The sequence below is a fragment of the Leptonotus elevatus genome, chromosome 9 (assembly GCF_054856555.1).
Source record: "Leptonotus elevatus isolate MCC_2025b chromosome 9, RoL_Lele_1.0, whole genome shotgun sequence".
NCBI lineage: Eukaryota > Metazoa > Chordata > Actinopteri > Syngnathiformes > Syngnathidae > Leptonotus > Leptonotus elevatus.
In genome coordinates, this window is record NC_141247.1 from 18,624,958 (window position 1) to 18,650,990 (window position 26,033).

The 26,033-nt window shown below is 39.2% G+C and overlaps 2 protein-coding genes and 1 long non-coding RNA gene across 4 annotated transcripts; 2 read left to right on the forward strand and 1 right to left on the reverse strand.

Moving 5' to 3' along the window:
• Positions 1 to 3,528: 3,528 nt before the first annotated feature.
• dctn4 (dynactin 4) lies at positions 3,529 to 14,740 on the reverse strand. Of its 2 annotated transcripts, XM_086085357.1 has the most exons (14): positions 14,531 to 14,740; positions 13,729 to 13,799; positions 13,474 to 13,652; positions 13,336 to 13,379; positions 12,725 to 12,832; positions 12,086 to 12,106; positions 11,448 to 11,521; positions 10,658 to 10,770; positions 10,058 to 10,167; positions 9,894 to 9,967; positions 9,713 to 9,767; positions 9,527 to 9,634; positions 5,476 to 5,573; positions 3,529 to 5,393 (listed from the first exon to the last, which is right to left on the reverse strand). In XM_086085357.1, the coding sequence occupies exons 1-14, from the start codon at positions 14,663 to 14,665 to the stop codon at positions 5,174 to 5,176; spliced, it is 1,410 nt and encodes a 469-aa protein (XP_085941483.1). In that variant the 5' UTR covers positions 14,666 to 14,740; the 3' UTR covers positions 3,529 to 5,173. The 2 variants fall into 2 exon arrangements, with proteins under 2 accessions (XP_085941483.1, XP_085941484.1); XM_086085358.1 differs by lacking the exon at positions 12,086 to 12,106.
• LOC147168655 (uncharacterized) lies at positions 7,211 to 9,964 on the forward strand. Its single transcript, XR_015095996.1, has 3 exons — positions 7,211 to 7,636; positions 8,908 to 9,015; positions 9,493 to 9,964. It is a non-coding gene; the product is annotated as an uncharacterized LOC147168655 (long non-coding RNA).
• Positions 14,741 to 15,373: 633 nt separating the features above from the next.
• On the forward strand, positions 15,374 to 25,996 carry gpx3 (glutathione peroxidase 3). Its single transcript, XM_086084957.1, has 5 exons — positions 15,374 to 15,535; positions 15,929 to 16,079; positions 16,991 to 17,108; positions 17,400 to 17,499; positions 25,507 to 25,996. Exons 1-5 carry the CDS (start codon positions 15,449 to 15,451, stop codon positions 25,726 to 25,728), a joined length of 678 nt encoding a protein of 225 aa, XP_085941083.1. The 5' UTR covers positions 15,374 to 15,448; the 3' UTR covers positions 25,729 to 25,996.
• Positions 25,997 to 26,033: the final 37 nt, after the last annotated feature.

Consider the following 26,033-nt stretch of genomic DNA (forward strand, 5'->3'; position numbering starts at 1 on the left):
TTGAACCAATTTAAGACTACAAATTGAATTGTTGACCAACTTCTTTTTTTTTTTATCGTTTCAATTGGTAACACATGACTGAATTAAGTTAGTCCAAAGTGACTCCAATCCAAAGTTTTATTAACTCATAATTAATTATTCTTAATTAATTAAACTTAAACTTCCGACGCATACTGATTAAGTTCCAGTTATTATTTATTAGCTCATTTGCTCCCAAAAACGTATAAATATGTTCTATTTTAAATATTACCATGGTCCCAAAAACATATTTATACGTTTTTTTAATGTTGTTGTTGTTAACGACATAATCAATTAGAATGGGTGGCTAATCAAGCTTGCACAAAGGCAGAATTCCCTCCCGCCGGCGACTCCAGATAGGCTCCAATTCGAGGCGGTGACCTCGTCTCGTGGGCGACGACACACACAATTGGCCCCGGTGATCAATTGAGCAAATAACAAACGAAAGCCCTCAGCGAGTGTGCCGTCGGGGTCTTGCAGTCGGTGGAGGCGGGCCAGCGCTCGCCGGGTTGTGATCTTTTTTTTACGACCGCGAGTCCAAAGTCAACATTCCGAACAAGTTCCAATGGGAGAAAGTCGGGCTTTGAAGGTCTTGCCCGCACGCGGAGTCGTACCTCTCGGTGGGTATTGCCGTTAATAATGAACTCCTAATGAAGCAGATGATGGTCTGCTGAGCAGAAATGGAGGCGGTGATTAATCAGAGCTTGGAGCTCTTGTTTATTTCCTACTGCTGCTCCAAAAAACGTCCAAAACAATGTGGTGCACGCTTCTTCTTTTTTATCCACCTGACATATTTAACATGTATGCTAATATGTACAGTTGATTGGAAAAAGAATACAAAATGAAATGCAGAATTAAAAGGTTCAATCTTTTAATTAAATGGAGAAAAGGCCTCTTTTGGGCTGTGGATTCCCCCGACCAACCCCCCCCCCTTCTTTTTTTCCAACCGGTGTCACTCTTCTCCTGTGGTTAACTTCCTGGCAGTGTCGACCATGATGTCATTGTGGAAAGGTCCCACTTGTGATCCAGTGAGGAATTTTACATCTGGCCGAGCGGGGTTGGCTCCTTCCCTGTTACCAAATAAAGCCGAAAGAGCGCAGCGGGAAAAATGAGAAGCGAAACGTATTAAACATATTCCCGAGTAATATTGCAGCTGTGATATTCATTACTAATCCCTATATTTGCAGTTTAGTGCCAACATAAAGAAAACAGGTTGAGTGTGAAGTACATCCTTGTGTTGATGCAGGAGAGTATTATGTAGATGAGAGGATTACGAAATTCGACTTTTAGGGACCATTCTAGCGGTTTTCAAAGTGTGCCAGAGAAAATATATCAGCAATATGCAATATTATTTTGGTGCCCAAACCAACTGTGATATGATCAGAAATTCTCTGACTTGAATTTCCCTATGGGAGTTTTTACATTGTGTATATATTTTAGTAGGGCTATACAGTAAATGTGAAATAGGGATGACGCAATATGGGAAATGCGATGTAACAGTAACTCCTCCTCGCCCCCATCACAACAAATGAAGTCTGCGATATAGATATATTATATATCAATTATTTTAACACTCCCTCGGCATGTTTTTGAAATAGTATTTATAGTACATGTTTTTAAAGGTCTTTAAATGCACAAGTAATACAAAAATACGTAATAAGTGAGAGCAAGTGACAGATAGCACACAATATTGTACAAACAATGTTTACAGTAAACAAATCCAACCCGCCCCCAAAAACGAACTAATCAAATTTAACTTATCTCCCAATATACATCAATAATCATGTACATTATAAAAGATGTCACGTTCTTTAGTTTTAAAAAAGCAGCATTACAGAGGATGCCATTCAATATTTCAACAAAAACTCAACTGTGATAACTTCATGCAATTCTTTCACATTTTGCATCATCTCAAAATAGTGTGCCGCCATCTAGTGGTCAGGAGTAGAATTACACCCCAATTTGACACCAGTGAGGCCAAAATTGTGAAGTGTAGCTCCAACATCCCCAACATGAATAATACAACATTGAAGTGCTTCATTCATTTATCAGTCTGTTACGTGATATAGTCACAAGAGTGGCTCGTTTCCAATCAATGTTTGTCTCGACTGAATTACGGCCACGGCTATGTATATCTTACCATCCTAAAGTGTGACCATCTGTTCTCAATATAATGTGTCATCCCACTCACGGGGAATGGAAGCAACCAGTGCAGGTTTAGAAGAGCACTAGAATTCAGTTTGTGACTTTTAATGGGCGTCTGGGCCGTTTCTGTGGCACCGATTCACTCTGTGACGATTTTATTACCTCGTTTTCAGGGGTGCCGTATAGCCGCACTTCTAAGCTGTTTATGTCTACTGAAGATAAAAGAAAATCATTGCGTTATTACCCAGATGGAGAGGGTCTGTTTACAGAGCAGACCCGCATCGAATAACCGAACTGCCTTATAGCCTATAAGATGTCCCATGTGTAAAATAGCGTTTTCCATCTAACCCCAGCGTTGGTGAACCATATTTCATCTCCAGATAACGTTTCGTCTTGCTTGGCTTCTTGTTAACATTGCAGCGCAGATGTGTGGCGTCCTCGAACTGCAATGGAGGAACATCATGAGCACCATTCAAGCAGATCTGCTGGAGCACGGTGGAATGATGAGCAAAAAGTGCTCTCTGATGACTGCCGGAGCCAGCTTGACTTGAAATATGATGGTGTAAAAGGCGGCCTGTAGCGGCATCTAGTGGTAAGGCAAGGTATAAAGACATTAACAGCCACATTATTCCTGTGTTGTTGTATCTTAGTTGTTTATTTAGTTTGAGAAGTTTGTTAAGAGGTTCCTGTTTTTTTTGTACTATACACATTTGCAATGTAGAATGGGAGAAAGTCAAGTCAACATTTTTCTTGACAATGTTATTTGCAGCCCCGACTAGTCTAAACACGGGTTTATTTAAGCAGCGGAATACGAAATAAGCAACAAAATCCACCAATTTGTATCCTTATCAGGGACGACTGAAAATGACATCACGGTTATTTGGCTCAGTTTGTGAATGTCCCATGACTAAACTCAGAAAACAGGTGAGTAAATAAGTGTTTTAAAAGTTACTAAATCATCAAATGCAAATTATTTTTCTTCATTTCCCTCACATTGTATCGTCATGATTATCGTCGTCAATTATTTGGTGCCATGCTGCCTCTCACAGGTCAATCGTGGTACTACAATTCCGCAGCATATGTAGGGTCTTTGGTATTTTAAAATGTGTTAAAATTTCATGTGTGTACCCCACTTTAGGCGACATTTTTTAAATGCGATGTGGAGTTTGGCTAATAGACATTGAATCAATACGTGTGATTAGAAAAAAATAAATATAAATAAATACAGACGTATCTGTGGCAGGACGTGTTTCCTCCCCCAGCACTGACAGGATTTCTGCCCTTGTTTCATTCATACACATTATAGTGTTTTGTTTACTTTATGAATTCCAACTTAATTCATGATTCAATACATAAAAATACCAGTTTGTCGCAGGATATTTTATTTGACAATACAGAAGATTACCGTTTGTTTTTTTAACTCTTCATTTTTACCAAGGCTACAAATTGAAAGTGACAGCAGCTTACAACACTAAGACGGCAAATCAAACAGTATAGCTCAAAAAGACAAGTACAGAGCTTCTCGAGTGTCAACAGTTCTCTATTTGCCAAAGAACAAAGCAGGGCACAGCAGCGTGTGTGTGTGCGCAATGACAGTTGTAATATTTATTATAGATGATCCATGCGGGTTAGTGCAACGCTATTGTCTGAGGAAGCTACAGCGCGAGTAGTGTTATGTATCGTTCTGATTCAATATCTTGTGCTCGTCTTTTATGGGGCCAAGTTTTCAAGTAAATTCCTTGCTGCTGCTGCTGTTTTATTTCTTTCATCGTAACTTCAAACTGCTTCAGGACAAATGGTTGACTTGAACAAGATAGAAAATATATACTTGAAGGGGAAGGGAGGTGGGGAAAATAATTTCAGCAGCGAGGAGGGTACGGTCAACTTTAAAGTCTCCTATTATACTGACATTTTATAGTACAGGACTTGTGAAGTCAAGTTGGATATGATGCTCTTGTCAGTTTGTACTCATCTAGTAATGTAAGCTGATAATGCAACAGCAAAAAAAAAAAAAAAAAAAAACTGGGTCGACGGTGGGGTTACAAACTTGAAAATTGGACACTTCCCATGGGAATTTATAGGGATAAATGTGTATGAATTTACCAAAGTGTAGGTTGGTTCGTTACCTTCATTTAAATAACTTCCCATGGAATGCGACCAGAAATTTCCCGCCAATTTGCAACCCTCATTAACATTATGCTCATGTTGGTTGTTTGTTCAGATTATTAACTCATTCACTGCCATTGACGGCTATAGACGTCAAAAATAAATTTTAACGATTTCTATTAGTTTAATTTTTTTCCCACTTTTAACAAGAGTATGAAAACCTAGAAAAAACATGTTTATTATACATTTAGATTAATGTGATTAATTGTGAGTTAACTAGTGAAGTCATTTTAATTGCTTGACACACCTAATTTTGTAATAATCTTTTATATATATATATATATATAAACAAGTTATCTATTGGAGCCATTTTTTTTAAATGTAAAACTGTCCAAATCCTCTGATTTCAGCATATCAACTGTGACTGATTTGTGTAGTCCTTCATTTAAAAAAAGTCAGGCAATTAAAAGTTTTAATTATAATTAATGGAATGACTTCACTAGTTAACGCACGATTAATCACAAATTTTATATCTGTTCTAAATGTACAATGAAAAAAATCTAGGTTTTCATACTCTTGTTAACAAAAGTGGGAAACAATTTTAAAACTAATAAATAGTTTAAATTGATTGTTGACGTCTATAGCCGTCAATGGCAGTGAATGAGTTCATCAGAATTGCAAACAAAAGGTGGCAAATCCATGTCCAGAAAGTAAAAACCCTGCCACAGTTTGGCTTTAGCGCCAGGTGCTAGCTAGCGAGCTACCTGTGCTCATTTACCTGCTAGGGCGCTAGCTAGCTAGCACAAGGGGCTAAAGCCAAACGGTGGCAGGGTTTTTACTTTCTGGACTTTGATTTGCCACCTCTGATAAGAAAGAGTTTAAATGGTTATGTTTGTGGGTATATTCAGGGGATGATCGGTCCCAGCCTCAGCTCGACGTGTTGCGTCAGCCAAATGGTCTCGGCGGTGGCGTCTGTGCCCTCCTCGCTGGGCCTGACGGGAGCGGTGAGGTTCCGGAAGTCGTGCCTGATCTTGAATGAAACGGTGACATCCGCGTCCTCTTCTTTGCGGGGGATCACTTTGATGAAGAAACCAATCTTGTTGGATTTCCTGAAGGCAACGACGCTGGGGAGGAGACCGGACCAGGTCAAGAGTTGGACCGCAGTTGGAATTCCCTCTTAAGTGCGCGTGTGTGTGAGAAACTTACTCCGGGTCATCTTGGAAGTCCTGAGGTTCGGCCAATTCATCATACTCCGCGGCGGCATCCTTCCCTGCCAACAGCAGCTCCTTGCGGGGCACGATGACCTTCGAGACAAACAGCAGCCAAACGCTCAATCCTCGCCTCTTGCATGAGGTCACCCGGGAGAGCCATCTTTATCCTGATTCAATTTCACAACTGCTTAAAAGCAAAGGAAATTATATTTGGGGGTCATGGTGTTAGGGATGAAACGGAAAAATGGATCTGGATCGTATATATAATATTGCTGAAAATCCTCTAACTTGTGATTCATAACAAGGAAGCTTTCTGAGCAGAACAGCAGACCTGGGCTGTGCGTTTTCAACTAATGTCTGCCGCACTTTTTGTTGCTTTCAACAAAAGAGCAAAAAGCATCTCCGTCGACCTATTTTCAGCCACATGATGAATTCAGCTTTTTCCATTTGACTTTTAACTACACTTAGTTTGAAACGAGATGACAGAGGAAAACGACTGTGAAGTCGACTCACTTTTGAGATATAACATGTAAAATACAGTACTTTTGTATAGCATTAGTGAGTGTTTTGATATTTTGACATTGGCTTGATACAATTTTCATTATAGGGTCTTATCCAATAACCATTTTGAAAACGAGGGACTTTGACGTTGTACATTTGATTTCATCTGCCCGCCCAAAAAAATGTATTCCCATAAGAATCGCGATTCTCCTTTAGTATGATTCAGAATCTATTTTAAATGACCCAAAATCTATTTAAATTATTTTATACCGTCTTGCCCTTGTTTTTTGTGTGCCTTTACTGGGAGCGCTGTTCATATTGTACCCGATTTGGCCACGTAGGGGCAGTGTGGTTCCGCGCATTCTGATACACTGTTAAGTTGTAGCCACATTAGAGAGTCGAAGAAAAAAAAAGTCACCATCAAGTTATGCCTTTACATTTTTATTTAATTTTTTTGCAGCGTACGAAGAGCATATGCCGGTGAGTAATGTTAAGATGCTTCTCTGTATCCATTCCTGATGCGTTTTGTATGAATAGCCGTTCTTTTGAGTGATAAAAGTGCTGCGAGTAGCGCGCTAATTAGCATTAGCTAGTCAGACTGGAGTAGCTCATGACGATGCATTGCACATCTTTAATTTGAAGCAGAAATCGATGTCAATCAAATCATTTTAAATTGAGGGTTATAATAGTTTGGGATTTTTCCATCACAGCTATTTTTTATTTAATTTTAACTTTTGTTTAGTTTTTGATTCCGCTCAATTAATTAGGTTTGCTATTAATTAATTTATTTAAAAAAAAAAACATTTTAGTTTAGTTTTTAGTAGTTTTAGGTTTTGTTTTGTAAATAAACGTAGTAAGATTTATAGTTTGTTTCAGTTCATTTTCATTTTACTTGGTTAACAAAAAATGTTTTTTCAATGACCTTGGTAGGTGGAAGCTGAAGTCCCGGGCGCAAACCCCACTCAGGAAGACCTAAGATGAGATTGGAACTCCATACCTCAGAAATGTGAGGCAGATGCGTTGGCTTTTATTCCACCATACACGAATAACTGTAAAACAACCCTGACTGCAGTCTGCGAGTTCCTGACACGATGACTGATGTTGCTTCGTGGCCTCCCGGCATAAATGCGCAAAATGAACATTTCCCCCCATTGAGTCATGAGCAAACTACAAGACTGCACGGGTCAGCAACAGCACGTCACACACACCTAGAGGTGAGCCAACCCCTCCTTCCCCTTTATTTTTGGAAGAGCTGGTCAATGTGAGCAGCGGAGCACGAGGCCCTCCAGGTGTTTGAATATCAAATGAAGCAGAAAGACAACTGCACACTCGCTTTGGCCGCAATGCGTCGGGAAATGGGTCAAGCTCTTGTTTTGGCCAGGAGCTCTGACTTATCTCGTCACAGCCCCGTGACTTCATCGTTCCAAGAGGCCAAGGCAAAACAGGATGTCGCGGTGGGCCGGGCCGCTGGCAACGTGCGGCTCAGCGGACCGTCCCCGGATGGAATCACAACGCTGGTTCGTTGTGTATGTGACAGCTGACAAATGGAGCTCAAAGTGGATCTGACTCCCCTGTGAGATGAATACTGCCAAATCCAGATGGCCGAGGTCATATGGCTGGCAGCGCTGGCCACTTTGCTCAAATTCAAACAAAAGGTAGAAACTTATTTTCTTTTTAAAATAAAATGGATACAAAATGTCTGTCCAACTTCCCAGTGTCCCGAACTGTAGAGGTCTGTGCTCCTCTTTATTCTGACAACTCCCCTTGCATGCCTGCATGCGTGTGATCTGGTTCTGTTTACAGCAGAGGAACTGGAATTTCCCCTTGAGAGATTCTAATCAGTATAACGGGGGAGAAAAATATTGTCAGATTGTTTAAATTCAAGTCTTTCAATTTTGTCCGTTAAAGATTTTTTTCCCCTACATTATTACAGAGCTAAAAAGTCACACTTTACTGTTTTGTTGTAGTGTTTTTTGTTTTTTTTAGCAAGCCTTGAATTTAACTTTTTAGCAAGAAAAGTTATCCAATTATTTTTTTTTTCTTCAGTATTGCGGTTTAATATGTGATTTTTTTATTTTTCATCTTTTCAAGTATTTTTTTTTAAACAAACAAGTATTAAATTAATGAGCGTTACAGAAAAGAATATCAGATTTATTATACATAAATGTTTATTGGTTTTATTATTTATATACTTCAATTAGTTGTTTAACTTACTACTTACTTACACTTTGAATTGCAGTTTTTAAGTCAATCACACTATGACAACTTCACAAAAGTTTAAATCATAAACCACAACGACAACAATTACGCAAAAAATCTGTGGTTTTATCACTAAATAAATCGAATGATCAGTATCAAACCGATTTTTTTCCGAGTGTGATATTGATTCATAAAACCATGAATCGATTATTTTAATACCCCCCCATAAATGAACAAGAAAATAGAAATTTAAAAGTATTTTCTTACATTTTATGAAAGACCTGACTTATTGCACTTTATGACAATTAAAAATCTTTTACACTTATATTTACAATTATTTAATTAGAATGATGAAAACATTTTCATCTCATCTATACTGATGTGTAACACCATAACGTTATTTTCATTAGTAAATAAATCATTTAAACAGTTACTGCCTCTGCAAAATTTAAATTTGGAATTTAATGTTTGTGGAGTTTTTTAAATTTTTTATCATGTCCTTGATATTTAAGAAGAATTGATGTCCCATAATGAATCGATATCGGATTGAACTGAATCAGAAAACAATCAAAATCGAATCAAACTGAACTCTTGTGAAACTGCAATTGCAGCTTTTGTGATTTGAAAGTTGCATTCTATAACAATTGCGAGGTCAATTTGAAATTGATCAATTCTTCAGCCCCCCCAATTTGTAATCACAGCATCTTGTGTTCTTCTTTCTGGACAGTTAAAAAGTCGTCACTATTTCCCACCATGGACGCTAAATGTCTCCTCTACTGCCCAAGGTGACGAATATCTGCCATTTTCCTCGCCATTGTGCCACTGTTATCGAAAGGTAAGTGTATATTTTGTGCATCAACGCCAGAGGGACCGAGAACTGCGGTTCTATTTGATTTCAATGCCATTACCCGAAGACAACGCTCATGTATTTTAAACAAAGCACAGGGTTGAGATCGCAAATCCCTGAATGCAATTTCCAAGACCTACGAATGTTTGGATTAGCCCGACAACTGCGATCCCAAAGCGTCAATAAAGTCTAATAACTATTTTTCTTCCTCCCATTTGCTCACTTGGTAAAGTATTCTAACCACAGTCCTGCTGACTGCTGATGTTAGCGTGAGTAATTCACTTCTGCCGCAGGATAAATGAGGCAAATTAAGAGAAACATGCCTTTGGCTGTTGTATTTTTGTGTTGTTCTTGTCTTAATTAAAGCTTGACCCTAAATCACATATTGCTGCACAATAAGAGGGAGCCCTTTTGCAGGAACTCATCATATCGAAATAAACTGGAGCTATTTCATCTCTTTTCAAGGCGGGATTAAAAGGGGGCGGGGCTGCTGTACTACCTGTGCAGTGCTGTTGATGTCATCAGGATCTTCCTCATCACAAGAAACCAGCGTGACGTGGGTGACGTTCTCCACTGGGTTGGTCAGAGTCAGCAGCACTTGGCTCTCCTGGAGGTGAGAAAGCCAAACGTTCGGCGGGAGAGTTTCTTCATACTTGTGTTTTGAGACATTTTGTGGCGCACTGACCTTCATATAGCGCAGATTTGGAATGGACATAATTCTCACTTCAGGGATGTAACTCCTGCAGGAGGAAAGGCACAACTGTATTTATAGATAAATGCTTTATTTGAAGTGCAAAATGTAAGACGACAAACATTACAAAAAGAGTTTAAAAATATATATATATATAAATAAAAGATACACTCACACAGCCACCAGTTGAATTTTAAACTTGATCGAAGTGGGATTGAATTCGGGCTTGCTCAGGTTGTGCTCACATTTCTGAAGGGAAGAGCAATTAAAAGCTTTAGCATGAAAGTCCAATCTAAACATGTCATGTGATGGGATTGAATCAGCGCGTCACTGACTGACCCTGCAGCGCAGCGAGCGCTTCATTAGGAGGTGTTTGTGCCGCGGGTGCAGCTGTGAGGCTCCTGCGGGCTGGAAGTCCGGCTGCAGGAGGCGCTGGCGCAGGCGGGTCACTGCCAAGAGGAAACAACTCCAATCATGTACGAGACAAAGTGCAATATCTGCAGAAATTGCGTGGGAATGCTGAAAAGATGAATGCTAAGATTTGAATGCAAAAATGACACATTTTTAATTGCAGTTAAATGACAAATGAATAAAAAGAAAAGCTGAACTGCAATCCGTCTAAGGTAATGATCATCCATTTCCTGATATGATGGTCCGTTGGTATCGAATCCAAGCAGGGTTTGAACCCAGGTTCTCCGTGGTGGCACGCAATTGCTCGAAGCACTGAGCCGACTTGACTCGTATTTATTTATTTTTTTGGGGGGGGGGGGGGGGGGGCACCCATTTAATAATTCCAGTGAAATTATAATCCTTAAACGTCTTCAAGTATGAAGTAGAACAGGATGTTTTTGTTTTGTCACGTGGCAAAACAATTGGTTCCAATGAGTGCAACAAACCAATCGGAGAAGTGTACAAGCATTACTGAGTGGACATCTTTACCCTCTGGCAAGCAGATGGGCCTCGTGTAGCAATCTTCGGGCAGAGGCTCCACCTCATCAAGAGCCTGGGCGGGCTCGATGGTGATCTCGCGCTGGTCCTCGCCCTCTTTAAGGCTGTAAAGCAACAAACATAACATGCTCAATATCAATATTATCATTCATCCAGCCCTGAGTGATTGGATAGCTTTAAGGGGCTAGCTGGCCTTGGGCATGTCGTAGTACTGTTATTTCATTTTGCCACTAAGCCACAATTATCTTGTCGGCAAGTATTGAGTTTTTCTTGTTATGCTTTTATTATTATGTGGCTATGAGCTGTCTTGTTGTTGTTGTTTTCCATATCACACATTGTGTGCCCACCCGTTTTGTCTCCCTCTACTGGTGTGTTTTTTTCTTTGAAACTCTTAAATGAAGTACTACCTGCAGTGAACAGAACTTATATTATATTTAAGCAGACATAGCATAGCATTACATAGCATATATAGTTTGAAAAGGAAGCACATCCTATAACTCATTATTCTTCATCTGCTTTATAATTACTACTAACGAGTTGGGATTTTTTTGAAAGGACATCACACCCTGTCAAAAAAAATCGTTTTATTGGCGGCCTCTTCTTCATTGTCATACACCAGATGGGCTAATTGAATGCAACCCAAAGGGAAGCTCCTCACAACTGTCATTTTGTAAACATGGACGATATGACGTGATGGAGGGTGACAGGCCGCTGTCAATATGCAAATTAAGAGAGTGGCCCTCTCAAGTCACAGCATTTAGAAAAAAAAACGGTAACTCACGAAAGACCCGCCAGAGTGGAAATGGGCGCTCCAGACCTCTGCCGCTGCAGTCGCGTTCCGAGGCCGTACTTTTCCTACATGACCGAGGAAAAACAGAATTCACACATTTGCTCGATTCGACAAGTAGGGCTCAGTCCGACGGCGACTTTTTTCCTCTAAGGGCTACTTTTAACGGAAGGTATAAAAAGGTTATCATAGGGCACAATTGTCAAGCAAGTTAAAGGGAAACGTCAGAAGCAATAAATGTATATGGTGAAAGACAAAAACCTTTTTGCCAAGACTATAACAGGAGAGAATTCAAATCGATATTGTTGCATTGTGTCCATATTTTTCATTACAGATGGGCCAATACATCAAGACTTTCATTTCACTTATCTAGGAGATAATGTTAATTTTTGGGGGGGAAACAGCCAAGACTATTCTTTTTTTTTTTTTTTTTTAACCAATTTTTAAAAAATTCTTAAGAATATACTTTCATATAAACTAATGTCTCTGTTCTTCTCCCCTGCTTAACCCGCACAAAAAGGCTCCACTGTGTGATCATCATTTCACCACAGGGACATTCATGTGATCTGTGAGGTCAAAAAATAGAACTCAAGACTACAGTACAAAACTGCAAATAGGCAAATACAACTCACCACCACATGAATAGTGTGTTGCTGGTAGGGGTCAAAAAGAAAATACCAGGGTGCATTAGCAAAGGAAAGGGGAGAGAATAAAGATGCGTGAGGAAATTGAGCAAACGTTAGTTGACGTGCAACAGCAAAACAGTGCAGCTTCTGAATTGGAAATAAGGCATGTAGGAAATCACAATTTAAACATTAAGGCAGATTCATGATTGTGCATTTTAGTCTCTTACGGTTTCAATGAGCTCTCGACGTTTTAAATCTAAGGCTATTGTTACTAATATGCTACTTCACAGTTGCTCAGGCCTGAGGTAACGACCAATCGCAGCTCATCTTCAGAAAACTGATGAGCCGTGATTGGACGTTACCAGCCCTGAGCAACTGTGATGTCATTTTCAGTGGCAAAATGGCCGCCCTCTGAGATAGCTAAAAATTAGTGGATTTTGCTGCTTAACTCATATTCCACAAACACATTATTAATCAGAATACCGTTTTTAGACTAGTGGGGCTGCATAGTACATATTATTCAAAGGAATATTTTGGGATCGACTTAAAAGACTAAACAAAATATTGAGTGCATGTATGATGGTGACGTTTCCAAAAGTTAACGATTCAAATGGCTTTATGTTCGTCAAAATGGGAAGCGAGTACCGAGAAAGCCAAAGGCATGCCCTGCCGTCTCCTGGCCAGCTTCTTCCTGTCTCGCTCCTGCTTCTCTCTGTGAGCCAGCTGCTGGTAATACTCCATCAGCTTGTTGATCTGAAGCAAACACGTAGTTAGGAAAATGGCATGTGATTGGATGCCTGGGGTATGCAGTACTTCAATGTGCCATTACAGATACTTTAATTAAATGTCCATTATCAAGAGTGATTGGTGTTTGTCGGAGCTACAATGTGCTCACACGTCATCAGCTTGAATAGGTTTATTGTATTGTGTTCTTATTTCTATACTTGTATGACAGCTAAGTGTTTCAATGTTAAAATTAAACGTTGGCTTTTTAGCCGATAAAGGCTTTATGATGCTACAATCAAGCTCCAGAATTGAATCAATTTCCATTCTATCTCTTGGGGAAAATGGCTTCTACGTCTGAACAAATCAGAGGTCGGTCAGCGTTTCGGAGCAGACTGTGCTCAACCACAGAGGTTCCACTGAGCCGCTGATTGTTCCGAGGATTCTGTCAGGGACATCTATTCAGTACGTCAAAACATGTGAGCAACCCAAGGCAATGTAAATGACTGCAAAGGGGGGGAGGGAGGGTGTACCCGCTGGTTATGACAGTTCTCAGGCTCCTGCCACCCACCGCTAGCTGCAATGAAGAAAAAAAACTAAATTAGAGGAGATCATTTTATATACAGCCACAGTCATGTACAGTATATCATACATCACATATCAGCACACACCCACTGACTTGTCAGCCATTCCTACATCCCTGGAGGTCCAGCGGCAGAAACCGCAGGCCAGGTAGTACGCCTTTTTCATAGCAGTCTTGGTGGGGTCATCAGGCAGAGGCGCCGGTATGTTGGTTGCCCGAGTTGACAGGGTGTGCATGCAACATGGGCAGTCAAAACAGTTGGCACACCTGCAACAAAAATAATGTACAGTAAATCAATTAAATAGTACACAAAGACTAGAAGTCAATTTCATGTTAACCTTACCTGTTCTTTTTCAGTTTAGCTTCTGCAGATGGCATGTTTTCCAAGCAGCTTGGACAGTAATGGGAGTCCACCTGATCAGTGAGTGTTTGGGGGGTAGAAATGAGAATCTAGTTATTTGTACAATATGTCGACAACCTTGACTTGGAGATAAAACATTCGTTGTGAACATTACTAATAGTAGTAGTGATAGACACTGTTGTTCCAATATGGTGTTACACAAGCTTGCTAACAGTAACATTAGACCACATTGAATAAGCGGACATCCAATAATATATATGGTTTGAACGTCATCATTAAAATCGATCAAGCCGGTGAAAGCAAAAGTAAATGATAATGTTGATTTTACGAAGCTGAACGTGGCCTTTCTGGGTGTGGTGTTCGTATTAAGTGCCAAAATTAACAAGCTTCGTTGACAATTGAAATAGCACCTAGTTGTAGGACAAAAGAATCGTTGTTTACTGCAACTTTTCCCCCCACATGAATGAATGTACGCATCAACGATTAACACATAACCAGTGCTAGTTAGCTTGAACGCCTATCGAGCGCTAGGAACATAACCGGAAGTTAAGAGCACACAAACAGCCAATGAAATTAAGTGTTTGTTTGACAACTCATGACTGGCAGGATGCGCAGCCAATCCATGCACGAGACAGCTCCCCTGAACCCGCCTATCAGTCAGACCTGTTAGCAAGCCGGCTAATAACACCGAAGCCGCTGACCAAAAAAGAGAAGGGAAAAAAAAGCAAAGGCTACAAGCTAGCGTGTGAAAACCAATTGAGGAAAAACAAACTGATTAACGTACCTCGTGAGACACACATTCCAAGGATCGTAGCTCACTGCAATAACGACAGAAATACAGCTGCGATAAAGGAGCCCGGATCTTTTTCTCTCCACGAACCAGATAGACGACTAGATCTGGTTGGAGAAGCGACGCCATCTCTGGTGGACTTCCACGACGACTGGTGCACTCACAGCTCAGCTGCTTGTCTCGCCTGGTGGGCTGTTCTGGACGAGTAGCACGAGCTCAATGTTGACCTCTTGTGGTGACTGTTGGAACTGAATACATAATAGTAATCACTCTGACGCACCCTTCTTGATTTGTACTCAATACTCATGAGTATACTCACTTTCACTGTATTAATATGCAATAACACTGTCTATATATAATTTTATACTTCACAGTTTCCACTTTTCCACAATTTGTATAAATACTACTGTCGCATAATTAGACTGTTTAAATAGGTATTGTAACAGTAAAGAGCCAATAGGGGGCGCTATCTATCTATCCAAGTTATCACGGGTATTATTTATAATTAACTATTTTTTACCTAGTAAAAGAAAAAACATCACTACTTAATCTTATTCTTATTTTTTTATCACTGGCATATTTTCATAAGATCACAACTCTGGTTGCATGACTGCATTAATGATAAACCTGTCCTGACATCCTGAATGCAAATACATTTTGCTTTTTCTTTCCACATGAAAGAAAGATACTTTGTTGATTGGTACAGCATTGCGAAGGAAATTTAAATGTAATCTTTGAAAATATCAACAAATTGGGATAAGATAAGTAATACTGTACTTAAAAAAAAAAATCAAAGCAGCGCCGCATTGTGCTGAATGACGTCATTAATGGGCGTCATCATCCCAACCAGCTGTTGACGTCTCCCTCTCTCGTCTTCATAACCGCAGCGGACATTTCCCCAGAGTGCAGGTGATGTGGAAGCTTTTGTTTCCGTTGCTGCTCGTGCTGCTGCTTGGTCCGTTGCGGCCTTGCAACGCCAAAGGAGCCCCTCTCACTCAGGTAACCACTGCCTAAATATTGTATCAGTCGAACTCCCAACAACACGGACTTCATGCTTTATGCTATGGCGAATTTCCAGTAGAGGCGTGCGACATAATAATCAGAAGTGTCTGGTGCTGTTTTTAACACATGGCTTATCCTAAAATACATTATAATGTAGTTAAATAAATTATACAAAGTGTATTGTACTTCAAAGTTAAACAGACTGTATTGGATTAAACATAAATAAATCCACTGTAGTCTTCAAAAGCATCTGCGTTTTTATGTTGGGGTTTTTTTTTGCAATGTATATGATTCTGATCCCCTCATGTCCATCAGTCAGAAAAATGTGTCCGTGTGTGTGTGTGTGGGGGGGGGGGGGGGTGTGTGTGGGGGTGTGTGTGTTTCTTGCAGTGGTGCAACCCACCCGCAGATGGTACCATCTACAAATACCAGGCCAAGCCGTTGAATGGCAGTGGCACTGTTAACTTCAGCCACTTCGCAGGAAGGACTGTCCTCTTCGTCAACGTGGCCACGTACTGAGGTTACACTTTTCAGTACGTGGGTAAGTGACCGCACCGCAAATGAAATAGAGACCGCGCGATTATCAGTTCCACGCTTCCGTAGCATCGACCTTATCGTATTGGCATCGGCCGATTCATAAGAGATCAATTTTAAACTGGGTTATTTTGCACGGAAGCGTATTGCATTCACTTGACAAAAAAGTCCTGTTTTTTCTGACAAATTTTTGGGGGGAGCTTTGTTTTTTTTAGGTTTTTTTTCTGTTTTATTGAATATTTTTTTCTGTTCTTTTTTTGTAATTTTTTCCTGTTTTATAAACTAATTATTTTTCTGAATATGTTTTAAAGGGATTTTCCCTCAGAGATTAGAGAACAAACCACAATCCAGTATACACATTCATTCCTTTATTGAGAGCTAGTAAGTAAACATGACCATCTTATTGCATATGGAGTTATGCGGGAAAGTGTCCGCTTACACTATTAGCGAGTCTGCAATAAGTTACTTGGAGTTCAGAGGTAAAACATTTTTAATAATTAGCTGGTCTGTTTTTCGGAATATATTTTTTTCTGTTTTTTAAATAATATTTTTTTCCCGTTTTTCTGAATATTATTTTCAGCCTAAAAAACGGGAGTATTTTTTGACAGAAAAAAATATTCGGAAAAACAGAAAAGAAAAAAAACTCCAAAAAACAAAGCTCCCCCAAAAAATTGTCAAGTCAATGCTTCCGTAATTTTGGCACTGCATTTGGGTCAAAAATGCTTGGAACTTCCTTAGCTGCTTTTTTTTTTATTTAACTGAAAACAAAAATAAGATTAACATTTCAGTCATGTTGAAATGTTGGAAAACTTTATTAAGTATTCATTTAGGCATGCAAATCCTTGGCTACTAATATCGGTCTGTCCTTGACATCGATAAATACAATATTTTAAGTGTGTACAATGTTGTCTTCTGCAGAGCTGAATGCACTTCAGGAGGAGATGTCTGTTCACGGACTCACTGTTCTTGGCTTCCCTTGCAATCAGTTTGGGAAACAGGAACCGGGGCGTAACAGTGAAATCCTGCCAGCTTTAAAGTAAGAATTTTGTTCTTAAACATTTTATTAAGGGAGAACTAACTGGTGTGGAGAGGAATTTTCTATAACTCTCTCAGCAAGGCTTTATTGAATCTGCTTGCTTACAATCAGCCATTCTTCTAGTTCCCCTTTGGCTGGAGAATTCCCATCTCATATTCCATCTTATAAGGCCAGGACGCAGCTTCTGTACTGGACTGCATAGCTAGGAGGGAATTTGGGCCGGTTTCCAAGGTGCAGCTCGCCAAGTGTTGAAAGGCTAACCTCTGATAAGCTTCCCTGTCTGAATTCCAGGCACGTCAGACCCGGCAACGACTTCGTTCCAAACTTCTTGTTGTTTGAGAAAGGGGATGTGAACGGGAAAGATGAGCAAGGGCTTTATACCTTCCTCAAGGTAGGTTGCTCAAAATAGTGTCTAGCTTGTTTCCCAGCCAAGACATATTTTACATTGGAAAAATATCACTGTGATGTATACCGGTACTGAAATCATGACTTTATCTCAGTTTACTTACAATTACATGTACAATATTTACATTTAAGACACGTTTATCTGATCAAGCACTTTCCCGACCAGTAGTCAGCCAACCACCAGGGGGCGAACGCATGGTTAAGGCTTCATTAAAACTACTACTACTTTGTAACCCTAACCCTAGTTTAAAACCCTACTTTGAAACCTGAACCCTAGTTTTAATCCCTACTTTGAAACCCTAACCCTAGTTTAAACCCCTACTTTGAAACCCTAACCCTATTTTAAAACCCTGCTTTGAAACCCTAACCCTAGTTTTAAACCCTACTTTGAAACCCTAACCCTAGTTTAAAACCCTACTTTGAAACCCTAACCCTAGTTTTAAACCCTACTTGTTAACCCTAACCTTAGTTTAAAACCCTACTTTGAAACCCTAACCCTAGTTTAAAACCCTACTTTGAAACCCTAACCCTAGTTTTAAACCCTACTTTGTAACCCTAACCCTAGTTTAAAACCCTACTTTGAAACCCTAACCCTAGTTTTAAACCCTACTTTGAAACCCTAACCCTAGTTTTAAACCCTACTTTGTAACCCTAACCCTAGTTTAAAACCCTTCTTTGAAACCCTAACCCTAGTTTTAAACCCTACTTTGAAACCCTAACCCTAGTTTAAAACCCTACTTTGAAACCCTAACCCTAGTTTAAAACCCTATTTTGTAACCCTAACCCTAGTTTAAAACCCTTCTTTGAAACCCTAACCCTTGTTTCAAACCCTACTTTGAAACCCTAACCCTAGTTTTAAACCCTTCTTTGAAACCCTAACCCTAGTTTAAACCCCTACTTTGAAACCCTAACCCTAATTTAAACCCCTACTTTGAAACCCTAACCCTAGTTTAAAACCCTACTTTGAAACCCTAACCCTAGTTTTAAACCCTACTTTGTAACCCTAACCCTAGTTTAAAACCCTACTTTGAAACCCTAACCCTAGTTTAAAACCCTACTTTGAAACCCTAACCCTAGATTAAAACCCTACTTTGAAACCCTAACCCTAGTTTAAAACCCTACTTTGAAACCCTAACCCTAGTTTAAAACCCTACTTTGAAACCCTAACCCTAGTTTAAAACCCTACTTTGAAACCCTAACCCTAGTTTAAAACCCTACTTTGAAACCCTAACCCTAGTTTAAAACCCTACTTTGAAACCCTAACCCTAGTTTTAAACCCTACTTTGAAACCCTAACCCTAGTTTAAAACCCTACTTTGAAACCCTAACCCTAGTTTAAACCCCTACTTTGAAACCCTAACCCTAGTTATAAACCCTACTTTGAAACCCTAACCCTAGTTTAAAACCCTACTTTGAAACCCTAACCCTAGTTTAAAACCATACTTTGAAACCCTAACCCTAGTTTAAAACCCTACTTTGAAACCCTAACCCTAGTTTAAACCCCTACTTTGTAACCCTAACCCTAGTTTAAAACCCTACTTTGAAATCCTAACCCTAGTTTTAAACCCTACTTTGTAACACTAAGCCTAGTTTAAAACCCTACTTTGAAACCCTAACCCTAGTTTAAAACCCTACTTTGAAACCCTAACCCTGGTTTTAAACCCTACTTTGTAACCCTAACCCTGGTTTAAAACCCTACTTTGAAACCCTAACCCTAGTTTAAAACCCTACTTTGAAACCCTAACCCTGGTTTTAAACCCTACTTTGTAACCCTAACCCTGGTTTAAAACCCTACTTTGAAACCCTAACCCTAGTTTAAAACCCTACTTTGAAACCCTAATCCTAGTTTAAAACACTACTTTGAAACCCTAACCCTAGTTTAAAACCCTACTTGGAAACCCTAACCCTAGTTTTAATCCCTACTTTGAAACACTAACCCTAGTTTAAAACCCTACTTTGAAACACTAACCCTAGTTTAAAACCCTACTTTGAAACCCTAACCCTAGTTTAAAACCCTACTTTGAAACCCTAACCCTAGTTTTAAACCATACTTTGAAACCCTAACCCTAGTTTAAAACCCTACTTTGAAACCCTAACCCTAGTTTAAACCCCTACTTTGAAACCCTAACCCTAGTTTAAAACCCTACTTTGAAACCCTAACCCTAGTTTAAAACCCTACTTTGAAACCCTAACCCTAGTTTAAAACCCTACTTTGAAACCCTAACCCTAGTTTAAAACCCTACTTTGAAACCCTAACCCTAGTTTAAAACCCTACTTTGAAACCCTAACCCTAGTTTTAAACCCTACTTTGAAACCCTAACCCTAGTTTAAAACCCTACTTTGAAACCCTAACCCTAGTTTAAAACCCTACTTTGAAACCCTAACCCTAGTTTAAAACCCTACTTTGAAACCCTAACCCTAGTTTTAAACCCTACTTTGAAACCCTAACCCTAGTTTAAAACCCTACTTTGAAACCCTAACCCTAGTTTAAAACCCTACTTTGAAACCCTAACCCTAGTTTAAAACCCTACTTTGAAACCCTAACCCTAGTTTAAAACCCTACTTTGAAACCCTAACCCTAGTTTAAAACCCTACTTTGAAACCCTAACCCTAGTTTAAAACCCTACTTTGAAACCCTAATCCTAGTTTAAAACCCTACTTTGAAACCCTAACCCTAGTTTAAACCCCTACTTTGAAACCCTAACCCTAGTTTTAAACCCTACTTTGAAACCCTAACCCTAGTTTTAAACCCTACTTTGAAACCCTAACCCTAGTTTAAAACCATACTTTGAAACCCTAACCCTAGTTTAAAACCCTACTTTGAAACCCTAACCCTAGTTTAAAACCCTACTTTGAAACCCTAACCCTAGTTTAAAACCCTACTTTGAAACCCTAACCCTAGTTTAAAACCCTACTTTGAAACCCTAACCCTAGTTTAAAACCCTACTTTGTAACACTAACCCTAGTTTAAAACCGTACTTTGAAACCCTAACCCTAGTTTAAAACCCTACTTTGAAACCCTAACCCTGGTTTAAAACCCTACTTTGAAACCCTAACCCTGGTTTTAAACCCTACTTTGTAACCCTAACCCTAGTTTTAAACCCTACTTTGTAACCCAAACCCTAGTTTAAAACCCTACTTTGAAACCCTAACCCTAGTTTTAAACCCTACTTGGAAACCCTAACCCTAGTTTTAATCCCTACTTTGAAACACTAACCCTAGTTTTAAACCCTACTTTGTAACCCTAACCCTAGTTTTAAACCCTACTTTGAAACCCTAACACTAGTTTTAAACCCTACTTTGAAACCCTAACCCTAGTTTAAAACCCTACTTTGAAACCCTAACCCTAGTTTTAAACCCTACTTTGTAACCCTAACCCTAGTTTTAAACCCTACTTTGTAACCCAAACCCTAGTTTAAAACCCTACTTTGAAACCCTAACCCTAGTTTTAAACCCTACTTGGAAACCCTAACCCTAGTTTTAATCCCTACTTTGAAACACTAACCCTAGTTTAAAACCCTACTTTGAAACACTAACCCTAGTTTAAAACCCTACTTTGAAACCCTAACCCTAGTTTAAAACCCTACTTTGAAACCCTAACCCTAGTTTTAAACCCTACTTTGAAACCCTAACCCTAGTTTAAAACCCTACTTTGAAACCCTAACCCTAGTTTAAACCCCTACTTTGAAACCCTAACCCTAGTTTAAAACCCTACTTTGAAACCCTAACCCTACTTTGAAACCCTACTTTGAAACCCTAACCCTAGTTTAAAACCCTACTTTGAAACCCTAACCCTAGTTTTAATCCCTACTTTGAAACCCTAACCCTAGTTTAAAACCCTACTTTGAAACCCTAACCCTAGTTTTAAACCCTACTTTGTAACCCTAACCCTAGTTTAAACCCCTACTTTGTAACCCAAACCCTAGTTTAAAACCCTACTTTGAAACCCTAACCCTAGTTTTAAACCCTACTTTGAAACCCTAACCCTAGTTTTAAACCCTACTTGGAAACCCTAACCCTAGTTTTAAACCCTACTTTGAAACCCTAACCCTAGTTTAAAACCCTACTTTGAAACCCTAACCCTGGTTTTAAACCCTACTTTGTAACCCTAACCCTAGATTAAAACCCTACTTTGAAACCCTAACCCTAGTTTAAAACCCTACTTTGAAACCCTAACCCTAGTTTAAAACCCTACTTTGAAACCCTAACCCTAGTTTAAAACCCTACTTTGAAACCCTAACCCTAGTTTAAAACCCTACTTTGAAACCCTAACCCTAGTTTAAAACCCTACTTTGAAACCCTAACCCTAGTTTTAAACCCTACTTTGAAACCCTAACCCTAGTTTAAAACCCTACTTTGAAACCCTAACCCTAGTTTAAACCCCTACTTTGAAACCCTAACCCTAGTTATAAACCCTACTTTGAAACCCTAACCCTAGTTTAAAACCCTACTTTGAAACCCTAACCCTAGTTTAAAACCATACTTTGAAACCCTAACCCTAGTTTAAAACCCTACTTTGAAACCCTAACCCTAGTTTAAAACCCTACTTTGTAACCCTAACCCTAGTTTAAAACCCTACTTTGAAATCCTAACCCTAGTTTTAAACCCTACTTTGTAACACTAAGCCTAGTTTAAAACCCTACTTTGAAACCCTAACCCTAGTTTAAAACCCTACTTTGAAACCCTAACCCTGGTTTTAAACCCTACTTTGTAACCCTAACCCTGGTTTAAAACCCTACTTTGAAACCCTAACCCTAGTTTAAAACCCTACTTTGAAACCCTAACCCTGGTTTTAAACCCTACTTTGTAACCCTAACCCTGGTTTAAAACCCTACTTTGAAACCCTAACCCTAGTTTAAAACCCTACTTTGAAACCCTAATCCTAGTTTAAAACACTACTTTGAAACCCTAACCCTAGTTTAAAACCCTACTTGGAAACCCTAACCCTAGTTTTAATCCCTACTTTGAAACACTAACCCTAGTTTAAAACCCTACTTTGAAACACTAACCCTAGTTTAAAACCCTACTTTGAAACCCTAACCCTAGTTTAAAACCCTACTTTGAAACCCTAACCCTAGTTTTAAACCATACTTTGAAACCCTAACCCTAGTTTAAAACCCTACTTTGAAACCCTAACCCTAGTTTAAACCCCTACTTTGAAACCCTAACCCTAGTTTAAAACCCTACTTTGAAACCCTAACCCTAGTTTAAAACCCTACTTTGAAACCCTAACCCTAGTTTAAAACCCTACTTTGAAACCCTAACCCTAGTTTAAAACCCTACTTTGAAACCCTAACCCTAGTTTAAAACCCTACTTTGAAACCCTAACCCTAGTTTTAAACCCTACTTTGAAACCCTAACCCTAGTTTAAAACCCTACTTTGAAACCCTAACCCTAGTTTAAAACCCTACTTTGAAACCCTAACCCTAGTTTAAAACCCTACTTTGAAACCCTAACCCTAGTTTAAAACCCTACTTTGAAACCCTAACCCTAGTTTAAAACCCTACTTTGAAACCCTAACCCTAGTTTAAAACCCTACTTTGAAACCCTAACCCTAGTTTAAAACCCTACTTTGAAACCCTAACCCTAGTTTAAAACCCTACTTTGAAACCCTAACCCTAGTTTAAAACCCTACTTTGAAACCCTAACCCTAGTTTAAAACCCTACTTTGAAACCCTAATCCTAGTTTAAAACCCTACTTTGAAACCCTAACCCTAGTTTAAACCCCTACTTTGAAACCCTAACCCTAGTTTTAAACCCTACTTTGAAACCCTAACCCTAGTTTTAAACCCTACTTTGAAACCCTAACCCTAGTTTAAAACCATACTTTGAAACCCTAACCCTAGTTTAAAACCCTACTTTGAAACCCTAACCCTAGTTTAAAACCCTACTTTGAAACCCTAACCCTAGTTTAAAACCCTACTTTGAAACCCTAACCCTAGTTTAAAACCCTACTTTGAAACCCTAACCCTAGTTTAAAACCCTACTTTGTAACACTAACCCTAGTTTAAAACCGTACTTTGAAACCCTAACCCTAGTTTAAAACCCTACTTTGAAACCCTAACCCTGGTTTAAAACCCTACTTTGAAACCCTAACCCTGGTTTTAAACCCTACTTTGTAACCCTAACCCTAGTTTTAAACCCTACTTTGTAACCCAAACCCTAGTTTAAAACCCTACTTTGAAACCCTAACCCTAGTTTTAAACCCTACTTGGAAACCCTAACCCTAGTTTTAATCCCTACTTTGAAACACTAACCCTAGTTTTAAACCCTACTTTGTAACCCTAACCCTAGTTTTAAACCCTACTTTGAAACCCTAACACTAGTTTTAAACCCTACTTTGAAACCCTAACCCTAGTTTAAAACCCTACTTTGAAACCCTAACCCTAGTTTTAAACCCTACTTTGTAACCCTAACCCTAGTTTTAAACCCTACTTTGTAACCCAAACCCTAGTTTAAAACCCTACTTTGAAACCCTAACCCTAGTTTTAAACCCTACTTGGAAACCCTAACCCTAGTTTTAATCCCTACTTTGAAACACTAACCCTAGTTTAAAACCCTACTTTGAAACACTAACCCTAGTTTAAAACCCTACTTTGAAACCCTAACCCTAGTTTAAAACCCTACTTTGAAACCCTAACCCTAGTTTTAAACCCTACTTTGAAACCCTAACCCTAGTTTAAAACCCTACTTTGAAACCCTAACCCTAGTTTAAACCCCTACTTTGAAACCCTAACCCTAGTTTAAAACCCTACTTTGAAACCCTAACCCTACTTTGAAACCCTACTTTGAAACCCTAACCCTAGTTTAAAACCCTACTTTGAAACCCTAACCCTAGTTTTAATCCCTACTTTGAAACCCTAACCCTAGTTTAAAACCCTACTTTGAAACCCTAACCCTAGTTTTAAACCCTACTTTGTAACCCTAACCCTAGTTTAAACCCCTACTTTGTAACCCAAACCCTAGTTTAAAACCCTACTTTGAAACCCTAACCCTAGTTTTAAACCCTACTTTGAAACCCTAACCCTAGTTTTAAACCCTACTTGGAAACCCTAACCCTAGTTTTAAACCCTACTTTGAAACCCTAACCCTAGTTTAAAACCCTACTTTGAAACCCTAACCCTAGTTTAAAACCCTACTTAGAAACCCTAACCCTAGTTTTAAACCCTTCTTTGAAACCCTAACCCTAGTTTAAAACCCTACTTTGTAACCCTAACCCTAGTTTTAAACCCTACTTTGTAACCCTAACCCTAGTTTAAAACCCTACTTTGTAACCCTAACCCTAGTTTAAAACCCTACTTTGTAACCCTAACCCTAGTTTTAAACCCTACTTTGTAACCCTAACCCTAGTTTAAAACCCTACTTTGAAACCCTAACCCTAGTTTTAAACCCTACTTTGTAACCCTAACCCTACTTTGTAACACTAACCCTAGTTTTACCCTTTTTGTGATAAACTAAACGTTTAACTCATGAAGTTATTTTGAGAAGTAGTAGCTTATTTCAAAGGCAAAATACAATTTTCTAGTTCTAAACATATTTAGGGTGTTTATTTAACAATTTAGTTTTGCCTCTCGCACAACGTTATTCCTCTCTTCTTCAGTGTCTATTATAATTACATACAAATTAACATTTATGCAAATTAGGCAAAGACGTCATTTGTGACTTTTAGGACAGTTGGCAATACTATATGACAAACTGAGTTTAGGGAATAAAACACAGCCCCCCCCCCCCCCCCCCAAAAAAAAAAATGGCGCCGAAGAGCTTAGTGCCTCAAAATGGATAAATTATTTTGTAGATTTGTTTTGGATTCCGGGAAAGTGATGTTACATGAAATAGCATGTTTATTCATTTAGTTTTAAATTGGGTGATTTTTTTTTTTTTTTTTAAATACCAATAACATGAGGAATCATCAACAGTTGTTTAGATTTGATAACATACTGTGCACTTGTTGCTTTCGTTCCTCACCTACCTGTAAGAATTCGGTCCTTCAACAGGCCTCCTGTCTGCCGGTCGGAGACAACTTTGGTAACCCCACCAACAGACTATTCTGGGACCCGTTGAAAATCAGTGACATCAAATGGAACTTTGAAAAGTTCCTAGTGGGCCCCGACGGAAAAGCCGTGATGAGGTGGCACCCGTCTGTCAATGTTTCCGAAGTGCGAGCTGATATACACAAATATCTGCTCCAGCGTTACACAGAGGAGGTTTTCAACTAGATTGGCCAGCAAAATTCTAGATGTCGTAGTAAAGTTGATGTCAATCTAGCAGTTTCACTAACTTATGAAGGTAACATGTTAAATGAAGACGAGGTTTGAAAACAGAAAGTCTGTGGAGCCTCTTCGGAGTCTGAGATTCAAGGTTAGCTTTTCAGTGCATTCAAGCTATCTTGCTATCTCACAGCATCGTGTTATCTTCTTAAACTGGGACCTGCTGGCATTTACAGCCTCAATGTCAATTACTTCTAATAAAGCAATGACAACTGCACACTTGTTTGTAATCTTTTGCAAAAATGCAGATCTTG